Genomic DNA, 23893 nt, shown 5'->3' with positions numbered 1-23893 from the left:
TTCAGATATCTGGTCATCATAGACAAGTTGGACATAAGAGTCTGTTTCTGTGCTGTACATCTCGATGGCGCTATATAAACCATACCGGAAATCTGACGCAATTCTGCCTCAAACCTTGAAGATAACATAAGAACGAGGAGCAGGAGTAGGCCATCAGGTCTTTCGAGCCTGCTCCGCCATTCAGTAGGATCATGGCTGATCTTATTGTGGCCTCAGCTCCATTTATCCGCCCTCCCATTGTAACCCTAATTCCTTTATTGTTAAAATAAATCTATCTTAGCTTTAAAAACATTTACTGAAGTAACATCAACTACATCATTGGACAGGGATTTCCATAGATTCACAACCCTCTGGATGAAGAAGTTCCTTCTCAATTCAATACTAAATCTAATTTTGAGGCTGTGCCCTCTTGTCCTAGTTACATCCACCAGTGGAAACATCCTCGCTATTTCTATCTTATTTATTCCTTTCATAATTTTATATGTTTCTATAAATCCCCCCCCCATTCTCCTAAATTTCAATGAATATGCCTAGACTACTCAGTCTCTCCTCATAAGCCAACCCTTTCAATTCTGGGATCAACCTTCTCTGCATCCCCTCTAATGCCAGTACATCCTTTCTCAAATTCTGCCCATGATTTCTAATAAACAAGGGCAGATTATTCTTGTAGTTTGCCTTTTTTTTTGTAAAGAGTTGCAGCAAACTTTACAAAAAGTGTAATATTAATGAAGAACTTACATGTTGGCCTGAATTAGAATAATTCAAGAACAACTGTATGGATGTTATTATATTGAAGTATAAGACTGGTCACGGTAAGAAAATTGTCTTTTTCTGTCTCTTAATTGATTCTTTGGGTTATCAATGATCAAAATAATACTTGTTTCAATGTAATTTGTTTAAATATAATTTCTGCCTCTTAATTGATTTTTTGGATTGTCACTGATCAAAAGAATATTTGTTTAAATGTAATTGATTTGCAGGTGATTTTATTCTTCACGGATGGATTAGATGACTCCTTAGATCACCTCAAGCGAACATCACAAATGCTCAGAGAAAATGGTAAATATATCCTTCTTTTCAAAATGGCTTGTTTTGGAATTGTTGATCCTGATGATAGTGGGACTTCTCAGTTGTCGAGGTAATTGGATTTGTGTGCAGGCGGGAGGTTAAAATGCTTGAGAAGCTAGTCAGATGCCACTGATATCTACATTTAACCCAACCTTGGTGTTTAATGAATGCAAAGCCCCTGTGAGAGAGATAGATCTCTATTTAAATATTGAAATCCTCATGAACTGCTGTTTTGTTACTGGGTTTTGACTTGATATTTGTAATCATACATTTTTAAGGGGTCCTGGGACTCAATCAGAAAAACGTGGTTGAAAGTAGAAGGAGCTACTGGGGCCAAGCGAGCAAGGTTTTAAATCCTGATGTCTTTAGGCTGCTTCCTTTCCTGAGTGAAAGGCCTGATCTGAGAATATGCTTTCACTGCTCTGCAGATGGTTTTCAAAATATCTGAAAGTCACTCCTGCACTGTCAGCCTTTTTTTGCCCTTGATCTGCACTTTCCTACTGTAAGTCTTCTCAGCAGCATGTCATTAGCTAATGCAGCCCCACCTTGCACCTCAGATGCAGAATAGAAACAATAGGAGGAGCACATCAGGAGGGCCAGCAGCAGGGGCAGCACCTCACAAGGACCCTTGTAGGAGAACCAGCACAGGAAGAGCACCACAGGAAGGCCACCAGCAGGAACAGCACCTTAGGAGGACCACAAGTAGGAGGAGCACCAGTGGGAGGAGGACCACCATCTGGAGCAACACCTTAGGAGGACCACCAGTAGGAGGAGCACCAGTGGGAGGAGGACCATCATCTGGAGCAGCACCTCAGGAGGATCATCAGTAGGAGGAGCACAACCATCTGGGGCAGCACCTCAGGAGAACCACCAGTAGGAGGAGGACCACCATCTGGAGCAGCACCAGCACAACAAGAGCACCACAGCAGGGCCACCAGCAGCCTTCACCACAAATATGACTTGACTCTCCACAGGACTCCAACTCGAAGGAGGCACTTCCTTCAACAAAAGGCATACAGGCAGATGACTTGTCTTCTCTACAAGGCTGAGCTCAGGCAAACTCGGCTTTCCCAGATTTGAGACCATGTGGGAGCAGTCCTTATTCCAAATGGACCTGCTTGGCATCCATTCCCAGTAGTTGTTAAGGTAAATTCTAAAGTTTTGCCTCTCATTCCTTCCAAGGATCTGCTGATGGCATCGGCCCAACCCATATCTGAAGCCCACAGATGCATCTCTGAGTTGATGGATGGCATATTGGTCAAGGCTGATATTCATACGCACTTTGCTGTTGATGTAACCAGTCAGAATGAGAGAACACTTAGACTTATGACAGGCCCGGGAAGTCATAAAGGTGACCACTACAGTTTCACCATTTTGCACACCTGTACTGCCCATAGAGACATAGAGATGTACACGGAAGCAGACCCTTCGGTCCAACCCGTCCTTGCTAACCAAATATTCCAACCCAATCTAGTCCCAACTGCCAGCACCAGACCCATATCCCTCAAAACCCATCCTATTCATATATCCATCCCGATGCCTTTTAGATGTTGCAATTTTACCAGCCTCCACCACTTCTTCTGGCTGCTCATTCCTCACATGTACCACCCTCTGTGTGAAATAGTTGCTCCTTAGGTGTCTTTTATATCTTTCCCCTCTCACCCTAAACCTATGCCCTTGAGTTCTGAACTCCCCCACCCCAGGGAAAAGACCCAGTCTACTTATCCTATCCATGACCCTCATGATTTTATAAACCTCTATAAGGTCACACCACAACCGCCGAGGCTCCACGGAAAACAGCCCCAGCCTATTCAACCTCTCCCTATAGCTCAAACCCTCCAACCCTTGCAACATTGTTGTAAATCTTTTCTGAACCCTTTCAAGTTTCACAGCATCATTCCAATAGGAAGAAAACCAGAACTGCATGCAATATTCCAAAAGTGATCTAACCAATGTCCTGTACAGCCACAACATGACCTCCCAACTCCTGTACTCAATACTCTGACCAGTAAAGGAGAGCATATCAAAAGCCTTCTTCACTATCCTATCTACCTGTGTCTCCACTTTCAAGGAGCTATGAACCTGCACTCCAAGGTCTCTTTTTTTCAGCAACACACCCTAGGACATTACCATTAAGTGTATATGCCCTGCTAAGATTTACTTTCCCAAAATGCAGCACCTCACATTTATCTAAATTAAACTCCATCTGCCACTTCTCAGCCCATTGGCCTATCTGACCAAGATCCCATTGTAGTCTGAGGTAACCTTCTTCACTGTCCACTACACCTCCAATTTTGGTGTCATCTGCAAACTTACTAATTGTACCTCTTACGCTCACATCCAAATCATTTATATAAACGACAAATAGTCGTGGACCCAGCACCGATCCTTGTGGCACTCCACTAGTCACAGGCCTCCAGTCTGAAAAACAACCCTCCACCACCACCCTCTGTCTTCTACCTTTGAGCCAGTTCTGTATCCAAATGGCTAGTTCTCCCTGTATTCCGTGAGATCTAACCTTGCTAATCAGTCTCCCATCAACGAACACAGCCGTTTAAAGAAAAACAGAAATTACTGACAAAGCTCAGCAAGTATGGCAGCCGTTGGACCAAAGGGTCTGTGTTATAACATCTCTATGATTTTATGACTCTATCTGGGGAGCGAAATGAGAGTTTAGTTTTGGGTCGAGTGACCTTTCCTCAGAACTGAGGAACAGTCACTCGATCTGAAACATTAACACTGATTTCTCACCACAGCTACTGCTAGACCTGCTGAGTTTTTCCAGCCATTTCTGTTTTCGTTTCTGATTAACAGCACCCATAGTTCTTTCCATGTTTAATCATTCAAAGGTTAACATTCATATCAGTGCAAAAAACCTGGAGAGTTGACACGATTTATTGAGCCTTAATCAGGATTCCCACATATATGCAGCATCAATAGATGCAGCATCAATAGATAGCTCTGTTGAGACACGATCTACTCTGTGCAGATATGGCTAATGATACCTGTGAAAAGCTCTGCCAGTCTTGCCCAGAAAGAAGCCATATGAGTACCAGACTTGTAAATGAGAAAACAGCTGGGGAGGCTGAAGGTCAGATTCAGGTAGTGGGAGGGATCTGAGGTACTCTTCAACATGCATCAACATGGGTTTTCTGATTGTGCATGGTGTAGTACACCATTATCAATGCAAACCTGCTGCAGGGGGAGGAAGGTGTTGAGTGTTCTGTGGTACTGGAGGATGAAGGCTTGTATGGAAGATGAGGAAGAGCAATATGAGGAGGCTGATATTATGAGGGTATCTGTTAATGTTCACTCAGCTACCAGAGGTGTTCAGAAAAGACAAATGACAGACTAAGGTACACTTCAGTTACACTTAAGTGTGGCTCAGGGACTGTGAGCCCAATGTGCTCCACTAGACTCCTGTGTAAACTTGCTCCATGCTCTGCTGTCTTCCCTGACACCCACTACTCATCTTTTTTCTGTGTTATTTTCTTTTTTCCTTTTTCTCAGCACGGAGACAGGCCATTTGGCCCAAACTGGTCCATGCCGACCAAAATGTCCATCAACGCTAACCCCTTTTCCCTGCACTTGGCCCATAACCTTCTAAATGTTTCCTATCAATATATTTGTCCAAATGCCTTTTAAATATTGTTAATGTACCCACCTCAACCACTTCCATTGGCAGCTCATTCCATATGTGTACCACTCTCTCTGTAAAAAACGTTGCCCCTCAGGTTCGCTTTTATTCTTTCCCCTCTCACCTTAAAGTGATGCCCTCTTGTTCTTGATTCCCCAATCCTGGGAAAAATACTGAGAGCATTCACCCTATCCATGCCTCTCATAATCTTGTATGCCTCTATAAGTTCTCCCTTCAGTCTCCTACGCTGTAAAGAAAAAGGTCCTAGCTTGACCAACCTCTCCCTATAATGCAGACCGTTGAGTCCTGGCAACATCCTTGTAAATTTTTTCTGCATTCTTTATAGTTTAATAACTTCCTTCCAAAGCAAGGTGACCAAAACGGAACACAATACTCCAAGTGCAGCCTCAATACCATCCTCTACAACTGCAACATAATTTCCCAACTTCTTGACTCAGTGCCCTAACTAATGAAGGTTTAAGTTTGTCAAACATTCTGCATAATGGTGTGATCCACTTGGATAGAGTCTTAGATTCATACAGTATGGAAACAGTCTAACCAGTCCATGTCAAACATAATCCCAAACTGGACTAGTCCCACCTGCCTGGACCTGGCCCTGGCCCATATCCTTCCAAACCTTACCTATGCACGTACTTATTCAAATGTCTTTTAAAAGTGCCAGGCAAAAAACAGGGAAAAGCAAATGCTGGAATTCTCCCATAAAGTTTATTTGTCATAAGCATTGCACAGAAATGACAATATATCACAACGTGACCCACTTGCATACTTCTGTGCAACTACAAACTTTTGTCTTCCTTTTCCTGGTGTTCCTCAGTGCCACATCCCGTGCATCTTCAGATACAAGTAGGTGGCTTGTATCCCAAGTCAGATTTCTCAATTTTTTTTAACAAAAGCCCCTGGAGTTTCGAGACTGTTTAGATCCTGCTAGAAGCTGACCTACCTACGCTTGTGGAGGGGCGACTAAACCATTGGGAGAGAAGGCAGCATGTGGGATTCTGTCCTGGAGTGAATGGAGGGTGGGTATGAAAGCTCAAAACTGCTTTTAACAGAGGTCTCACTTTTGTATTGTCTTTCTCCTTGTGCCGTCTTATGGTTCACTCACTCTACTCTGTTATCCAAGATTTGGGGTGCAGTTTGCTGCACTTTAGTGATCAGATTTTTAAACCCAGAGGCATTTGCGTAATCTCATTTAACAGGCTAAATGTATGGTTGGTGAGGACTAGCATGTAGATAGCCTGCAATTTAGAATCTTAGAGTCATATAGCACGGACACAGACCCTTCAGTCCAATCAGTCTATGCCAAACATAATCCCAAATTAAACTAGTCCCATCTGTCCAGCTCCTGGCCCATATCCCTTCAACCCTTTCCTATTCATATACTTATCCAAATGTCTTTTAAATATGGTAATTGTTCCTATATTCATCACTTCCTCAGGAAGTTCACTCCATATGCGAACCATCCTTTGTGTAAAACATTTGTCCCTCATGTCTTTGTGAAATTTCTCTCTTCTCACCTTAAAAGTGTACTCCCTTATCTTGAAATCCCCCATCCTATGGAAAAGACAATGGCCATTAACTCCACTCTTTCCATGTATGTTGGCACCAGCATAGCTTGATGCATCATGACTCTCATGGTAGAGACTGACTGCTCCAGCATTTCTTTAAGGGTACACAGCAATGCCTCTGGAAAAATTATACTGAAGTTGTACATGTTCTGATGCTGGTCCAGAATAGTTCTCTTCCTCATTGGCCACTGAGACGGGTCATTGTCTGGCTGAAATGAATTTGGAATGCCCTATGTCCTCTGACAGAGATGCTCCCATGCTGTACTGGCTTCAAAACCTGCTCCTGTCTGATTCACCACATGACCTCCACTGAGGAGACTTCACCCTCCAGGCTGGTAATGTTTTTTGGAGGTAGTGAGCAATGTCTTCTTCTCAGAGGGCCATTACTCCTCGCTTGCTCATCCAGCAGTGGAGACTGGGTCACTGAATTTATTCAAGGCTGAATTAGTCAGATTTTTGATCAACAAAGCAATCAAAAGTTACAGGTAACAAGTGGCAAAGTGCTATAAAGGCCCCAGTGATTGTCTTATTAAATGGTGGATCTTGCTTGATGAGCTGAATGGCTCCTAGTTCTACTGTCCTTCTGAATTAAAACTGATAAAGGAAGAGTATGTTAAGTCATCACTCTGCAGATTATCACATTTCAGTGGCTACTGATATCATGTTTATGCCATGACGTAGTGTTATGTTTAATGCTCCTAACTCTCCTCCAGCGGACAGCTATTCTGAGACCTCGCCAACTCTATTGCCATGTCCTCTGCGACGTTCAAGGTGGCAATGACTGTATGCCGAAGTCCTGTTCTCAGTCTTTATCTGATGTTGTGAGGTCCTTTCTCCGACAAGAAAGAAAAGACAAGTGTGAGCTCTCAAATGTTTCTTAGACAATGTTAACATTGCATTTGTGAAGGTTTACTGTAGGGGAGGTTGCTATGCAACAATTGCAATCCCTTGGTGGTTGATATGCTGGCAAAGTGAACAAGTGACTCTTCAGAAAGAGATTGGTACACCTACCAAATATGTTGGTCTGAAGAGTAGCATGTAGGAGCAGATGAGGGAAGGAAGAGTAAGGAGTTGGTATTTGAAGGTGCCATGTCACACTATTGCACTGATCAGCTCAATAAACTTCTTGGATTATGTATCCAGCAGTGACACACCACACTCTTGTTGCTGACCTCTTTAGCTAGCAGATAAGACATGAAATAGGAGCAGAAGTAGACAATTAAGTAGATTAATAAATAAATGAATTAATTCAGACAATTAAGCCTGATTTACTTTGCGATAAGATAATATGTAATTTATGTTTCAAATTCCACATTCGCATCTACTCCCGATAAACTTTGATTCTGTTGCCTAACAAAAATGTATCTATCGCTACCTCTAGCCAGACTTGCTTGTTTTCTGAGGCTGCCTCCCACCTTGCCTCCAGAGGGAAGACAATCTCCCTAGGTGTCCTTACAGACTACGCTGTCACATCCTGGCATGCACCAGAGGTTCTTGCTGGTGCCTATCCACATTCAGACTCTACCAGAAAGATTCCTGGACATTTATCCCTTGTGTCTTCCACCACACTTCAATCCTGACTCCCACACGGTCTCCTTAAAAAGCAGAGCTCATTGAGACAGGTCCACGTTGTCATTATCAAGGCCAAAGGAAACCTGGGAGTCGGAGGCAAGTGTATCAGCTGGATTCAAAAGCTGCTAAAAATTGCGTTCCTAACACTTCCACATTGCCAGTGTACTGTTGATCCTGCCTACTGTGACCAGGTTTGGAAGGCACATTGCAACTTCGCAACTTGAACATCCACAACAATGAACCCATAACATGGAAATCTATGTGGCACTGGAACTCTTGGTTGATGAGTAATGATCAAAACAATTAATAACTCAGAAGCAAAATGCTACATTTTTGATCATTGCATTTGAGATTTACTTTCATTTGTTTGATCGGAGAGCATTGCACTGCACAACAGTGCATCAGCAATTTTTCCATCGTCAGCTTTTTAGTAAATGATTTTACACAGTTGTTATAATGTGTGTTGTTAGAATTAACACACAGAATGGCATTGCTGACTGTAGCAATGAGCCATACAAAACAGAGACCCACTGTCTAATTCCTGCACTGTAATTTCAGAGAGGGAATGAGTAAATGTTGGAGTTCTGTTGCTTCTTATTACTCCTTACTCCACCTTAATCAGGAAAAATAGAAAAGGGCTTTGCTTCTCCAGGCTGACTTTAGGTTTGATCAGTTTCTACATGGTCAGTTTAATTAGCCAACAGAAATTTAGATTATTCATGTCTACTTGCCTTTAAAATCCAAATTTAAAATCTTCTTATCTCTCCGTCAATGTAGATTTACAGTGAAAATACTGTAGCTTGTGATGTTTTTGATTATTAAGTGCCAACTGAGCTGAAAAACAACACAAGAACTATAATGGCTCATACAGAACCTCAAAACACCTTGCAATAAAATCATAGCTAGTCAGATCTTCTTGCTGTCAACACCATTTTCCTGTCTTGACTTCCTTATAGTTCAAAAATCAATCTGTTTTAACCTGGAAAAGATCCTCTGACTTAGACAACGTATTCCTCTTGGGTAGAGAATTCCAAAGTTTCATGTCCATCTAAAAGAAAGAAATGCCTCTTAACTTCCACCATAAATAGAGCACATTTTGTTTAAAAACATTTCCTGGTAGTTCTAGATTTCCCCCAAGACAGGCAACATCCTATCAGCATCTAACCCATAAAACCTTTTCGGAATCATAAATGTTTTAATCAGATCACTTCTCATTCTTTGGGCCTTTTTTTTTGGAGGTTCAATCTGTTCTACCATTCCTCATTGTATAATGTTATGAAAATGGTAAACATGGGCTACCGGTATTTTAAATAAAAAGACAAAGGACTGTGGATGTTGGGTATTGTGCTAATCACCTAAGAGGGTGATTAAAAAGACTGTAGCTGATTCAACATCCTCAGCTGGATAATGGATTTTGATGTCAATATTGTCTTCTTTCAGCTTACTTTAATAACTACAATCTCCATAGGCTAAAGTGACTTCTGAAAAGGACAAATACTGACCTAAAATGCCTGCTATGATAACCTGGCCAGGTTGAGTCAAGCTCATGAAACTGACAGTAAACTATGATCTGTTGTAAATGAAATAAACATCATCTTAAAAAAAACATTGAAACTCAAATCTATATTTCTTGGTTGATTTGCAACTTTCTGAAGTCACTTGCAGATCAGCCAGTTTGAAAAATGAATGATGCTAAACACCAGAATTCACAAAAGCACTGTATTTCAGGCAACAGCTTTTGAACAGCAAAAAAGAAATATGAACTGATATCAACAAGAAGCTGGAAACCTCTTGTTCTCTGTCTCTCAACTGTCAAGTCTGCCTGGTGAAAATGCAGCTTATAACTATTCATTGAGAATTCAAGGAGATCTAGCAAGCTTCACCAATACTGAAGAAACAGGACTACCACCAAGCAGTCTGGATTCAGATCATTCTTACAAGTCAAGGACTCTTACAAAAATGAACTGCAATGGCCTTCATTTTCATGTCTGGATGAGAGGTGTTTTCTCCACCCCTTCTGTTTAAACCTACAACCTGTTTTTTTGCAACTGATGTCACAATTTTATTATTTATGGGTTTGAGGGTAGTAAGAGAATAAAATTAATCTTTCATTCAAGGGAACCAGGTAATTGGTTTCTTCAATTATGCTGTAATTAGTAATATTTTAATTAAACTATGATTGCTGTGTGTTAAAAAAGATCAGAATCAATTAAGAAGGGGTTAATAAGAGTGGAGCTGCTTCAATATCTTAAACTGGTCAAAACAGCCATCCTTCACTCAGGAATCAAATTACTTAACCCTCTTGGAACTGATTGTAAGCATTCTCCTCCCTAAGTAAAGAGATCAAAACTGTACACATTACTCCACATGTGGTCTTGTCAGTGCACTGAACAATTGCGCCAAAGAGTGTCCCTATTGTCTTCCCTGCATTTATATTCTATACCCCTTACAACAAAGTTGTTTTTGTAGATTAATAGCAGCTGTAAGACACTTCATCTTCATACTACCTATAGCAGTATGATAATTAGTGCACATTTTGTAATTCCAGGAGTCCATGCACTCATCCCAGTGGCTCTGGAAGGTGCTGTACATGCTAATGAAATACATGAAATTGAGTTTGGAACTGGATTTGCGTACAAAGACCATCTATCAATGCAAGTTGACAATATGGAAAGTGTCTTACTGGAAAAGATTGTAAGTGTCCTTTTGAAAGGGAAGACATAATTGTTCAACATTCTGTAGAGTTCTGCAAAAAAGGGCTGAGGTTACCACAAACGACTCTCCTTCTCAACCTCTCCCTTACCTGAAGCATAGTGAGCCTCAGCTGTGTCTTTATCTCTCCATTGAGAAGAGTGTCCCTATGGTCTAGTAGGATTGTGGTAACTTTGCCTTTATAAATTTCTGTAAGAAAATGAAATTTCAGACAAAGAAGTCCCAATCTTAGTTAATTGTCTTAATGATTGATGATAATATCGGTCCTATCAGTAGTAATTTATTCTGTTGAAAAATCAGCTGCTCAGTGAAGTTTCAAAACATTAATTATCATGAATGGATTCATATGCTTTTCTAAAATTGTATCAACTGAATTAACAATTCTATCCATTTTTTTTAAAAAACAAAGCGAGCAGTTGCGGAAAAGCGATGCTGTAATGTAAATTGCATTTGCACTGGAGAAACAGGAGGGTACGGAGATGCTGGAAGAAACGGGGATACGGTAAGATATAAAAACAAGCAAATGCAATGTCTATTTTCTCCCATTAAATTGAAGGATTATAGAATATAAATCTGCATACATTGCCACTTTTCGAAATGAATCTCACATGAATGTTTTGACCTCCGTATTCAAACAAACTCACATCAATTTGGAAATGTGTTGAAAGTAGGCTTTAAGTGTAGTTAATGGAACAGGATCAGACACCATTCCAAAGGACAATGTCAGTTACAGTCTTGACATTGCATACAGTTCAGCTTTTAACAGTAACATCTTGCAATAGAAACGACAGAGCATTTATCTGAAGAAAAGTAGTTAAATTCCACTAAAGTAGATGACTTTAAAATGAAAGAACCTCCCCATGGACTTCATCAGCATCGATGACGTCTCTTAGTTTTCCGTAGTTGGACCATTTACACTTGGAAAGAATATCCGGAATATTGTCCAAGGGTTTCCCGTCTCTGCCATCGCCGTTTTCCCCCTAGATGTGTAGAAGGGAGGCAGAAAGTCCACATCCACCACTGATTTCTCAGCTAAAGATACACATAAGCAGGCATAAAGCAGAGCTAAGTAATACATTTTTTCCCATTTCCAGTCTACTCGATCCCCTCACTTCACAACAAACCCCCAAATCAGAACTTTAAACACTACTGAAATTTATAAAAATTGTTATGATCCAGTGAGGAACCATTTTAACATTCACACAGAAACTTGAATACTTGTTTTAATGAGAGAAATTTGGCACAAGATTTCACATTTTCTTCTACCACACAAACTTTATTATTGATATAAGAATTAAACAGAGTCAAAATTATTGTTCTAACAAAATGGTTTGTTTCCAGAAATGTTATGCAAAACATTTACTTCCCATTTCCCCAAGAATTTCCTTATAAGACGAATCAATCTTAAAGTTTTTTTCTTTCTGTAAGATGTACTGATGTACACAAGTGTGCCACTGTACACTCAAGAATTTTTCTCAGCTATCAGAGTTGAAACATTCATTACCACACTTCGATAGTGGAAGCTGTAGTCCCTCACTCTGATAAGGTTTCCAATGTTTTCACAGTATTCTGCTGGTTACTTTCTGTTGCAATAAAACACACGAGGCATATATTTTTTTCTTTATTCATTCACAGGATAAGGGTCTATCTGGCTAAGCTAGCATTTATTGCCCGCCCCTAATTGCCCAGAGGGCAGTTAAGAGTCAACCATATTGTGAGTCTGGAGTCACATTTAGGTCGTACCAGGCAAGGATGACCCTTTCCTTCCCTCTAGGACATGATTGGACCAGATGGGTTTTTTTTCTGACAATGCATTCATGGTCATCATTTGATTCTTAATTCCAGACTTTTTTAAATTGAATTCAAAATCCACCATCTGCCTTGGCAGCATTCAATCCCAGATCCCCAGAACATTGCCTGCATCGCTGGATTAATACCCCTAGAGATCGTACCACCAGGCCATTGCCTCCCCACAATGGACAACATTACATCTTCAGTTTCTCATAAAATTCATACTGATGTTAGTCTCACTCACTTATCATGCCGTCAGTGATAAATTTAGAGTTTTATTCTTTTTTTTTATTTTGTCTAGATCTCTCAGTGAGCTGCAAACCACGAGATCCAATTTGCAACTAAAAATCTCTGCCAACAAACAGACAGACAAATTGAAACTGGAAAGAGTTTTTAATCTCTACCCTTCTGAATGACAACATAGCCTGCTCTGGTGTTCTCTCAAACTGACCTTCAAGCCAATTATCCCTTATTTACAGTTTCTCCAGATACTTAAACTCAGCCATAGTTTTGTGACTCTACCTTCTCTTTTCTGATGCTTTAACATAACACAAAAAAATTAATTGCTAAAACTAAAATTATATTCAAACCACCAACCATGAATTCGATAATTATAGCTCAATATAAAATGTATTTTTGCATTGAAACATCAGTTTGTTTTGCATTCTAAGATTAAAACCTACATTTATAATTGTTATTAATTACTTTTTGGATGTGTCATTATTGCAGGGAAATCCTGGCCAGCGTGGACCCACTGGCTTTCCAGGACTAGAAGGGGATATGGTGAGCTAGCTTATTTTCCGTCAATAGTGGAGAAGTTTATTGGCTTTTAATTTATATCTGTGTTCTTCTGGTTTACAATGTTAATTGATTGGGGATAACAGGACTATCTGACACTACAATGGCTAACATTATCAGTTTAATGATATTTTGATCAGTCCTTTGCCCTTATAAAGGATGCTAGTACGATAAAATGTGATCAACTTTTATATTTTGGCAACATACAGCAAATCTGGATTCTTGCATTCCCTTTATTGACATTAAAAGGAGCTTAGGAGCAATGGGACTCAAGCTGCAGGATCAATCAGCCAGTCCCAGTCAACATTCTGATGCAGACAATGTGCAGGGTACAAAGTAAACTTTCTTGCATTACACTGGAAGTGAAGCTTTATTGTATTTCACAGGGACCAAGAGGCCCACCAGGTATCACTGGCACTCAAGGATTCACAGGATGCCAAGGTTACAGAGGCAGAAAGGTAAGTAACTGTTCAATTCATCTCTTACATCAGCAACCAAAAGCATGCTCCAACTTTTGCTAATTATATTCTTACAATTGTGCATTATGTTTCAGGGAAGGTCAGGTTATCGAGGAATGAAGGTAAAACTGGTTTATTTACTCCTCTTCCATTCCAGTGTCACACAAATATTTCCTGTTATCTATCATCTGATTTTGCTACTATGCTAATACCCAATATCGTTGCTGTAACAGGGTAGCGAAGGGACCTGCGGTATTGATGGAATCCAAGGAGAGCAGGTAATTGGTGGGGATAGAAAGTTGTCAGAATTCACTTTTCACTTTTATGTGCATGTGTTAATGCAAGATTGTGTTTTCACAGGGAGAGGCTGGAGAGCCTGGACAGGCTGGGGAACATGGGAAGCCAGGATATCTGGTAATATATTTTGTTGGCATATCCTGACACTCAAATGAAACTTGACCCAAAGAAACTTGTAATCATTGCATATCTTTCAAACTGTTCCATTCATTTTACTTTCAGGTGCAGCATTTAATTTGTCCTTTCTTAATTAAGTAGTAGTCATAAAAAGTGAAAGCTATTTGAAATCCCATTACTGAAGAGTAAAGTTCACTGATTGTTGTCATTAATCTCTGGAGAGACACTGTTATGCCTGTGTGATTTTGTATCTTAAGCTCTAACAAAGTGTTGTCACTCTAGTAGTAACATGGTATGACAATGATAGACTAAGACATTACATAATGGAGATTTACTTCTTGTGGTACAGTGGTAGTATCCCTACCTTTGGGCCATGAATCCTGCATTCAAGTCCCACCTGCTCCAGAGGTGTGTCATGACTTATCTGGACAGGTTGATTAGGAAAATATCTCAGGCCTATATAAACAGACACTGACTAAAACTGGGATAGGAAGTTTATGTATCAACTGTGTTACTTTGTAATTAAATATAACATTGAGTAAGGATTGGCACCAGTTTAAAATAGGCTATTTGGCACAGTGGTAGTGTCCCTACCTCTAAGCTAGGAGGCTTGTGTTCAAGTCCCACATGCTCCAGAGTCACGTCATGACATCACTTGATGAGAAAATATCAAGACATTATATAGAGAAACCGCATAACTGTGTAGGGATTTATGCGAGTAGTGCATTCAAGTGAGTATATAGTAGAATTATATGATTTTATTTTGCATTTATGACTACAGTAAAAGTCTATTCCTCAACTTTAAAACAATGTAATTATCAAAATTACATTGCAGTTTGATATATTTATCTAACTACTGCGGAAGGTAGTTGCAAAGAAATGTTACTTTTCAAAGTAATGTTCTAACACTGCAGCCTTCATGGGAATAATCAAACGTTTTATCTTAGGGTAAGAAAGGCTCGAAGGGAGACATGGGTGAGCGTGGTCTACTTGGATTACGTGGAGACCCTGTAAGTAAAATGATATGGTCCTGTGAGACACAGAGGAACCTATTTAACTCAGAATGGATACTTTGTGAATACAAATCGACAATCCTTTTTCTGAAACGCTTGGGACCAGCTGTCCTTTGGATTTCGGAATTTTTCGGATGAAAGGTTAAATGACATTTTCATAGTAAAATATATAAAAAAAAGACCGAACAGCAGACCCACCTGTGATTATGACTAGCTCTGAGGCAGGATTGATGCCTGCCAGTGGTGGACTACGCCACTGTGTCACATCTGAGTGACATGGGTCGAGTGGGTGTGGAATTGTATTAACTGTTTGCACGCCAAACAACCTTGTTAATGAGAAAAAAAACTTCACAAAAAATACTTTGGATTTCTGATTTTTTTTCAGATTTTGGATAAAGGATTGTCCACCCTGTAATATGGTGTCCCATTGTTCATTATTTTCTAAGGGTTCATTGAACATTCAGGAATCAAAAACAACATATAGTTGAATTTCCAAAAGACATTGTTAATAGATGAAACGGTACTGACTCATAAACATTCCCCTCAACCACTCTGCAAGCTTAATGACATTTCAGGAAAAGTTTTGTTTGTACAAATGTTTGCTGTTGACTGACAGTACCACGACATGGTGCAAATCAACCATACCATGTGATATCAACTTGCACTTTTCCTATTAAGAACTTCAGCAAGTTATCCGATGTATGTCATAACTATTTATGTTGCACTGCATGGAACTACCTCCAAATCTTGGGCTTATTCCCGGTACTGCAGTGTGTAAACAATGAGGCTCATACTGGCCTCGGATACACTAAAGAAGCTTCACTCCAACAATGACAGACATGGTGGGTCTCTGTGACCCAGCTTTCAAAAATTGTGATAAATTAATCAACAGAGAAGCATTCCCTGTTTGCAGTAACTCATTGCTTTTGTTGTTTTACAAGAACATGTGTTTGCCATTGTGAGAAATGAATTGAAATCTTATCTCGCTAAGACCTGCCCATGGAGCACCTGTAAGGGTTAGGTCAAAAGTTGTTGTTCTAGAAATTATTGGATAGACTTGTAGTTCATTTCATCTCTGGGAGTCTGCATTCGGTGCAACAAAATGGACTGAAAGTTGTAGACTAGTTTGTTCTGATCTTCTGGACTGGATTTTCATGTAGTTGTGGAGGAATGAAATGGTAATTGGGACCTGGTTTCAAGATTCCCAGGATTTCCAATCATCTGAAGTGCAATGTAAGGGTCCAGGTTGCCTCCAGTGTGAGAACAGGCACAACTTAGGTCTTCCAAAATTTTCACAGAATCGGTCCAGCTTTGAAAGATTCATTGGTAGCTCTGAGAAGTTGTGAGCTGTAGTCTGGTTGAGAGAGCCATCAATCGTCCTCATTGCCTTACAATGCCCCTGCATCCAGTCCCAGGATCCTCAGACCCTCCATGCCAAGGTGTGGCACTTCTGTGCCCATTCTATGGAAGTCGTGAGCCCAATAGTATGTGTTTAAAAGGTTTTTTAAAATGGGCATTCATCCCGAACCCCCCACTTCCTTAAAATAAAACTCCTTTCACTACAGCCAAATAAAAGTGCCAATTATCTAGGCCCTTTAAAGTATTGTAAACAGAGGAAGCAAGCACTTGAAATATCTTTATCTGATGTAACTAATTATTGTTCAATTGACAGAATAGATCAGAGAGCCAAAGTTGCCAATTATGTAATGATTTCCCTGGGGTTCAGTTGTTTCAGCACTCCAATGGATATCTGAGCTCTCAACCCAAGAATGCACAGTGCGGTCTGTTTCAACAATGCCCACTTCCTCTGATAGGTTCGATAGCTACCTCCCTGTAATTAGCCTTGGGCCTTTGGGAGCCTGTTTTTCATAGGAAACAAGTTTCAAGACAACTAACTAGGAGACTGCCTCTGGAAATTATTGTTGCCTCACTCCAGTGGCAGCAAGTTTTGGTTTTGGATCCATACTTGATCCTGACATCATGATCCTGAAACCTGAAATAAAATTCAGTTCATTGAGCTCAGCCAGCAGCAACATGGACTTGCCAAAGTATTATCTGGTGCTGGGCTGCAAGGCAAATCTAAAACATATATTCCTCTATATATTCTGAAAACATTCTTTCCTGATAAGACAATTCTTGTAGAGTTCTGTGATGGTAAACAATAAACAATCAGGTTTCACATCAATACTAGCCTTAATTACTAATACTTATGTATCTCAGAACACAGAGTAGGATAAGCAGCCAATGTATTCGTCCACTGTAACATTAAGTCTCATGAATCTCAGTCATTGAAATGGCTTTGTGTTTAGCTCTTCTCTGTCATGAACATGGCAACATAAAGAACTTGATCATGTACCAAATTAATTGGCCATTTGACATCACAACACATTGGAATACTTAAAGATTCATAATTCTGGATCAAGTCCAGTCCCAAAGTCTTGTATTTGTTTTTGTTAGTTTTTTTTTTATTCACTGACTGAAATGGGAGGGTGAACGTGAGAAAGAGTGAACTGTTTTGCTCTGAAAAATTGCAGTGGAAAGAGGTGTTGGAAAAAGAGGAGCCCAGAGGGCTGTAAACCCAATGAGAAGGAATCTTGATTGTTGTTGACTGTGTAAACTGAGATCTATTGATCCAGCCATCTACATTTCAGGTCCCCACTTTTTAATTTCTATTGAAATCAAGGGAAAAACAAGATTAATTTTTAATTTACTTTGACCTGAATTCAAACCAAAACGCAAAAGGGGGGGAAATAGAGTGTGAAAGCACTGAAACCCACACCAATTCTTGATGTTTTTGTGTTCGTCTACTCAATATTTCAAACATGTCTTTTTTTAAGAATTTGAAAAATGCGATGCCACTTTCTGTATGTGCATGTGTCTGCTAAAAAACAAGAATTCACTTTAGTTCTGCTGGTTCTCTATGGAAAAAGTCATTTCTATTCTGTTATTATTTAAAGGAAACAATCATAAGATTTAAATAAAAAAGGAAACCTCAAACACTTAAGGAGCAAAATCTGCAAATTCCGGAAGTGTGCACCAGGTTTGCCCAAATCTGTAAAATGAGGGAAAGTCTAATGTTAGATCCTGTTTTTGAAGGAGGGGAAGGAATAATTTACTTTAAAAAACTTTTAATTTTTTTCTCTCTTTTCATTTAAGGGCAGTGCTGGTATTAATATCAACACAACAGGTGAAAAAGGCAACAAAGGAAATCCAGGACTACAGGTATGTTTACCAACTTTCTATGCTATTCCTTGGGTTGGATTTTATGTGGCAGCAAATATGTCCACCTAATTGAGGGAGGGGCCACATGCCATGCTCCCAGCAGCAAAAGAGTCACCCATTGGTGATTAAATTGCAGGGTGGATGGAACTTGTATGCGATTCCCAGTGCTGGCGAGCAGTTGGGGAATTGTTGGTTTCTGATTGCATGGTAGTTCTTGGTTAAAGTCCTGAATCCCAACTAAGCCTGATGATGGGCTTCTAATCATCAGAAAGGGCACTTAATGCCACCATAGAACTCTCAGGTCTTCTCCAAGTGGTGCAAGAGACCCTTGTCAGGTTGCTTAAATTCCAGCTATATATTTATCGTGCATCATGTTATCATTTGGTATCTTTTATTGAGCAAAATCATGATTTAAACTACACATTGGTCGTACAGTGAGTTAAGGAGTACAGTGTGTATGCTAGTATAGTAGCTGTGTTACTGGGATGGTTAGTTAAAAGACTAATTAATCCAGAGATTGTGTGCTCAATCTCCACCATGACCTTTTGAAAATGTCTGGAAATAAGAGATTTTTTCAGAAACCATGTTTTTTGTTTCAGTGTCTTTCAATGAAGGGAACATCCCTTTCTTTCCTCATGGTATTTAAGTGGATCTTCTGACCACCCACTCACACCCCCCTAAGATGGTCATTCTACACTTCTGTAATACTGCCTACTCTGCCCCAGCTTTGGCTCATCTGCTGAAACTCCCTCATTTGTGCTTTTGTGACTGTTATCTCTAAACCTGGCCTTCCTCCCTGTTCTATCCTCAGTAATGTTGAAGCCATTTAAAGACCTGCTGTCCATGTCCATACCAATATTTACTCATGGATCACCCATCTGCACATTGGTGGACATTGACTCCAAGTCAAGCAATTCTATAAGTTTAAAATTTTCATTTTGTTTAAAGTCCCTTTGTGGCCTTGTCCCTCACTCTTTATATTCTCCACTAGTCTCACAACCTTCCAGGATATCTTTGCTTCTCTATCTTGAGCTGACCTCTTGTACATCTCCCATTTTGTTTTCTCACTATTGGTGGCCATGACATTTGTTACCAAGGCTATTAGCTCTAGAATTCCCTTTCCAAACTTATTTGTGTCTCTACCTGTCTCTGCACCATTAAAGATGCTCCTTAAAAACCAGTTCCTTGACCAAAGTTTTAATCTTTTCCCATGGTTGGATGTTGCTTATGTGTGACCCCTGTTTCAAAACTCCAGGGTTGTGTCTTGAATGTGGCCACTCAGTTACCTTCTCAGGACAACCCAGGATGGGCAAGAACAGGTGACTTTGTCAGTGATATCTCTTCCTGAGAATGATGAATAAAGTCAGAAAGTTGGGGGGATATATTGTTCAAGCACAACATAATCAAGAATTTTGGGTAGGAAAATGAGAGCCATGGAAGCCCCAAAATCATGTTCAAACTTAAATTGGTCAACTTCTTTTAAAAACATTGTTTGTTTCCCATCACTACTCTGCCTCCACCAACCTTCGGTCCAGCTCTCCATCTGTCAGGTTTCTTTGGCTTTACATCTTTGGAGATGTTCCCCTTAATGGATCCACAAGTGACAGTTCACCTTCCAGTCCCCTGTCCAACTAGAGAAATTGGCGCAGCTAGCACAGACAGAGCCAAACCCAATTTAATCTGCACACCCACAGTTACATTTGCTGGAGTAGTTACTAAAAACCAATCAGTAGCTCAGGTAACTTTTTTGCTTAAAACAGGACAATGTATCTAGCTACTATGCTCCTGTAAGTGCGTCAGTAAAATCAACATCACTCTGTACAAACATTTATCAAACTTATTCACATGATACAGCTCCTCATTGCATCAATCATTGCAAGATGACAGACAGTGATAAGATTGACACTTATTGTATGGGCATTAGGCTTTAATTTGTTGCACTGTTTAAATTTTTAAAAAAATTATGACTTCAAACTTATGGAGTGAAGCATTAGCCACTGAGCGCTCAAATCAAGGATTTGAACACATGATTCACTACTTCCTGTAGCTTTTTGTTTTGTCTATGTGCATCAGGCCAAGAGGATCCTTGTCCTGAGAGCAAGATGTTGTAAATTCCACTCTACACAGTCAATAGTAGTGGCTCTGTAATGTCATGTCATGACAGAACAAAGAGTTCAATAAGAATACACCAAAATAATTGAGAAATCAAGGCAAATGGCAGGAAGGCTCATTAAAATGCTGTAACATTCTGGACCTTGCAAAGTAATGTTTTGTTGACTAGTTTCAGGCACTGAATAAAAAAAATTTGAGTTTAAATTGAATTGTTCACAATCTCAGAACATCACTAAGTACTTTACAACCAATGATGTGTAGCGCCTTTAGAATGTTGGGAAAATAAAAGTCAATTTGTGCTCAATCAACGATGTCTTAGAAACCACATAATTGGTTTTAATATTAGTCAAGAAATGAGGGTGACCTTCCCCATTCATCTTGAAAATAACACCATAAAGTAATTTATATTCACTTGAGATGGTAGCTAAGACTTCAGTTTAACAATTTAACCACAGGACTGTGCCTCAGACGATCTCAGCACTGAACTGAAGTGGAAGTCTGGGATGTTCTGAGTACACCTCCAGACTGGGACTTAAATCCACAGATATTTTAAGAGAGACACCAAGTGAATCACAGCAGACAGTGCTGTGGAGATTTATCTGTAATTTCAACAATAGTTCCTGCAGACTTCTCTGTGCCTGGACAGCAAAGTCATCAAATGTATTCTTCTGTGTAATGAAAGGGATCATCATTAGTAAATTGCTGAATGAACTTAAAATGGTTGGAGGGGGAAAAGAAGCTCCTGTACTATTTTCAAAATAGAGGCTTCAGTATTTCCCCAGAATCAGCTAACATTCTATGCATAAATCTTTGGACTGGAAGTTAAATGCACAACATTCTGTGGACAGCACGGTGGCTCGGTGGTTAGCAATGCTGCCTCACAGCATCAGGGACCCAGGTTTGATTCCAGCCTTGGGCGACTGTCTGTGTGAAGTTTGTACATTCTCCCCACTCTTAGTGTGTATGCTCCAGTTTCCTCCCACAGTCCAAAGATGTGCAGGTTAGGTGAATTGGCTGTGCTAAATTGCCCATAGTGTTTGGAGATGTGTAGGTTAGGGCATTAATTGGGGTAAATGTAGAGGAATGGGTCTGGGTGGGTTACTCTTGCAAGGGTTGGTGTGGACTTTTTGGGCCAATTAGCCTATTTCCACACTAAGGATTTTTTGATTCTGGTTCAGGCGAGAGATTGTTGAAAGTCTTATTCTTAACTACCAGACGTTTTTATTCCTGACAAGATAATTATAAGATATAAAGGTGGCTACTCATTCTGATCTGATCAGGATATTTCGGAGCGGATTATACAAACTCTTGAACAAAGACATTTATAGGGTGCGATTAGCAAGTGAGAAAGACACAAGTGGTATCTTTGAGAAAATATGTCTAATATGGGCCTGACATTGTCCAATCTCAACAGGCCCTGTAATTGTGCAGATACTGTTATGACTCAATGGGAGACAAATATTGATGTGAAATAGTTATTATCTGCATTTATACATCTTCTCTGAGTGTTCTGAATCATTGGAATTATTTACCACAGATGGCTGGATCAATGAGAATATTCAAGGGTGAGACAGACAGATAATCAATAAGGAAATAAAAGCTTATAGGGAAAAGGCAGGAAAGTGGAGTTGGTGATTATCACATCAGCCATGATCTCATTGAATTGCAGAGCGGACTCGATGGGCTGAATGGCCCATTGCTGCTTCTATATCTACTTGTGCAACTTTTCCACAGTTTGACTTGTTCTGAATATAGTAAAAGCAGTTGATGAAACGTTCAACCAGCAACTAAATACAGCTTTGACAAAGGTAGTCTTTTTAGGGATTGTGAAGCAGTTCCAGTTGAAGTTCCAAGAACACCAAATTTATTTTATGCAATTTTAAAAAATAAAGAATATCTCAGCTTCCTGTTGGCACCTGTTGGAATAACATTCTGAGAGAATACTGATTTTAGAATGTAGCTCAAATAACACTGCAACCTTATTTTTCAGGGTGAGGCGGGAAAACCTGGTGAGAATGGACTTGCCGGTGCACCAGGCAATCGCGTAAGAGAATCTACTCCTTAGTGAGATAATGATATATGTATTCATGTAACAGTTAAGGATGGGCTAGTAACTGAACAACTCAGGGCCAAAACTCCTCCCGTCCTTGTTAAAAATTCAATAAATTTCCACGATGTGTACACAGTGCTTTAGGAAATTGTCATGATAAGTGATTTTCTGTGAACAGTGAAAATAGTTGGCTACACACGCACAATGCGTGAAACATGCAGTATGTAGATTTACCCCAGAAAAGCATGAGTGAGTGAACATTAGAGCCACAGAGGGCAAGAGGATATGGAGGAAGAATCCTGTGGAGGAGTGAATACATGGTGGACACAACGGGACTTGACTCTCGAGAATTGCCAAACTGTAGAGAACATGAAAGAAACCAATGATCAAGGATTAGATCCTGTTTCATGTTCCCCTTGAACAATAGACTAATGATATAAAAGTGGGGAAGAAAATGGATTTTAGCTTATTAATGTCTCGGTGAAGATTAATGCACTAAAACCTGATCACAGGTCCACAGGTGAGAAGAAGTATCACATGTTGCAATCAAGATAACTTTGGCATCAAGAAGCAAATAACTTGCTTTCATCTATAAATTGCATTTATACATACCACTACTTACCTGAAACAAAAGAAAAAAAATCATCGACATGAATTTTTATAAAGACAGAGATTCTCTTCTCGTGAATCCCAGACTTTGCAAAGAGTTTTTCTCATTTCTGCTATCTAGTTTTCTTTCATTCATATATGGGATGAGGGTGTCACTGGCTGGGCCAACATTTATTGCCCATCCTAATTGCCCAGAGGGCAGTTACAACAGGTCAACCCTGATATCAAGCTGCCAATAGCAGAAAGTCACAAATCCCTCAATGTCTAAGACACAAGTACAGTCCAGAACTCCAAACGAGCCATCCCAGCAGTCAGCCATGTTGCTGTACAATGCTACATTCAGAGTCTCATTGAAACTTTGCATAATCAAGAATCCCATTGATCCATGGATCCCATCTACAAAATCTTACCAGTGAGCACTACAAGAAGATTCAATCCCTTTGAACTACAGGCATTTACAGTACAGAATAAACTCTCTCAATTTCCCAGCTGCAGTTTTCCAGAGATCTGTGTACTTTTATAGAAATGTTTACTTCTGTCCATTTGTGCAAACAAAGAAGGTCAGAACTTTAGTTAATATTGGTTACATTGCAAAGTGATTGAAGGGCTTGGCAGTAAGTTCCTTATCTTCAATGAGTGGGAAGTGATCCGGCAAAACACAACATCAGTAGAACAATTCATCTATAATAGGCTGAAAATTGGGCAGTTTCTGGATACTTTTAATGACCCAGCTCAGAGATGTTATTACACGCATCTGAAGTAAACAGGATTTGAACCCGGGCCTCCTGGCACAGATTACAACTGTACCACAGAGCCACCTTCTTTGGGCAGCTTCAATAACTAGCAGCCAA

At 39.9% G+C, this 23893-nt stretch overlaps 1 protein-coding gene across 1 annotated transcript in view; it reads left to right on the top strand.

The window, feature by feature from the left end:
- The window catches only part of LOC140464958 (collagen alpha-6(VI) chain-like), a 182206-nt gene that overhangs the window by 105993 nt on the left and 52320 nt on the right, over positions 1-23893 (top strand). The window contains exons 18-28 of the mRNA XM_072560629.1: positions 981-1059; positions 10412-10557; positions 10985-11077; positions 13096-13149; positions 13551-13622; positions 13718-13744; positions 13856-13900; positions 13983-14036; positions 14984-15046; positions 18206-18271; positions 22374-22427. Of these exons, the coding sequence (XP_072416730.1) occupies positions 981-1059; positions 10412-10557; positions 10985-11077; positions 13096-13149; positions 13551-13622; positions 13718-13744; positions 13856-13900; positions 13983-14036; positions 14984-15046; positions 18206-18271; positions 22374-22427 (753 nt within the window). The remainder of the gene's footprint in view (positions 1-980; positions 1060-10411; positions 10558-10984; positions 11078-13095; positions 13150-13550; positions 13623-13717; positions 13745-13855; positions 13901-13982; positions 14037-14983; positions 15047-18205; positions 18272-22373; positions 22428-23893) is intronic.

The sequence above is a fragment of the Chiloscyllium punctatum genome, chromosome 41 (assembly GCF_047496795.1).
Source record: "Chiloscyllium punctatum isolate Juve2018m chromosome 41, sChiPun1.3, whole genome shotgun sequence".
Taxonomy (NCBI): Eukaryota; Metazoa; Chordata; class Chondrichthyes; order Orectolobiformes; family Hemiscylliidae; genus Chiloscyllium; species Chiloscyllium punctatum.
The sequence above is the reverse complement of the archived record's forward strand: the minus strand, read 5'-3'. Positions and strand labels throughout refer to the sequence as shown.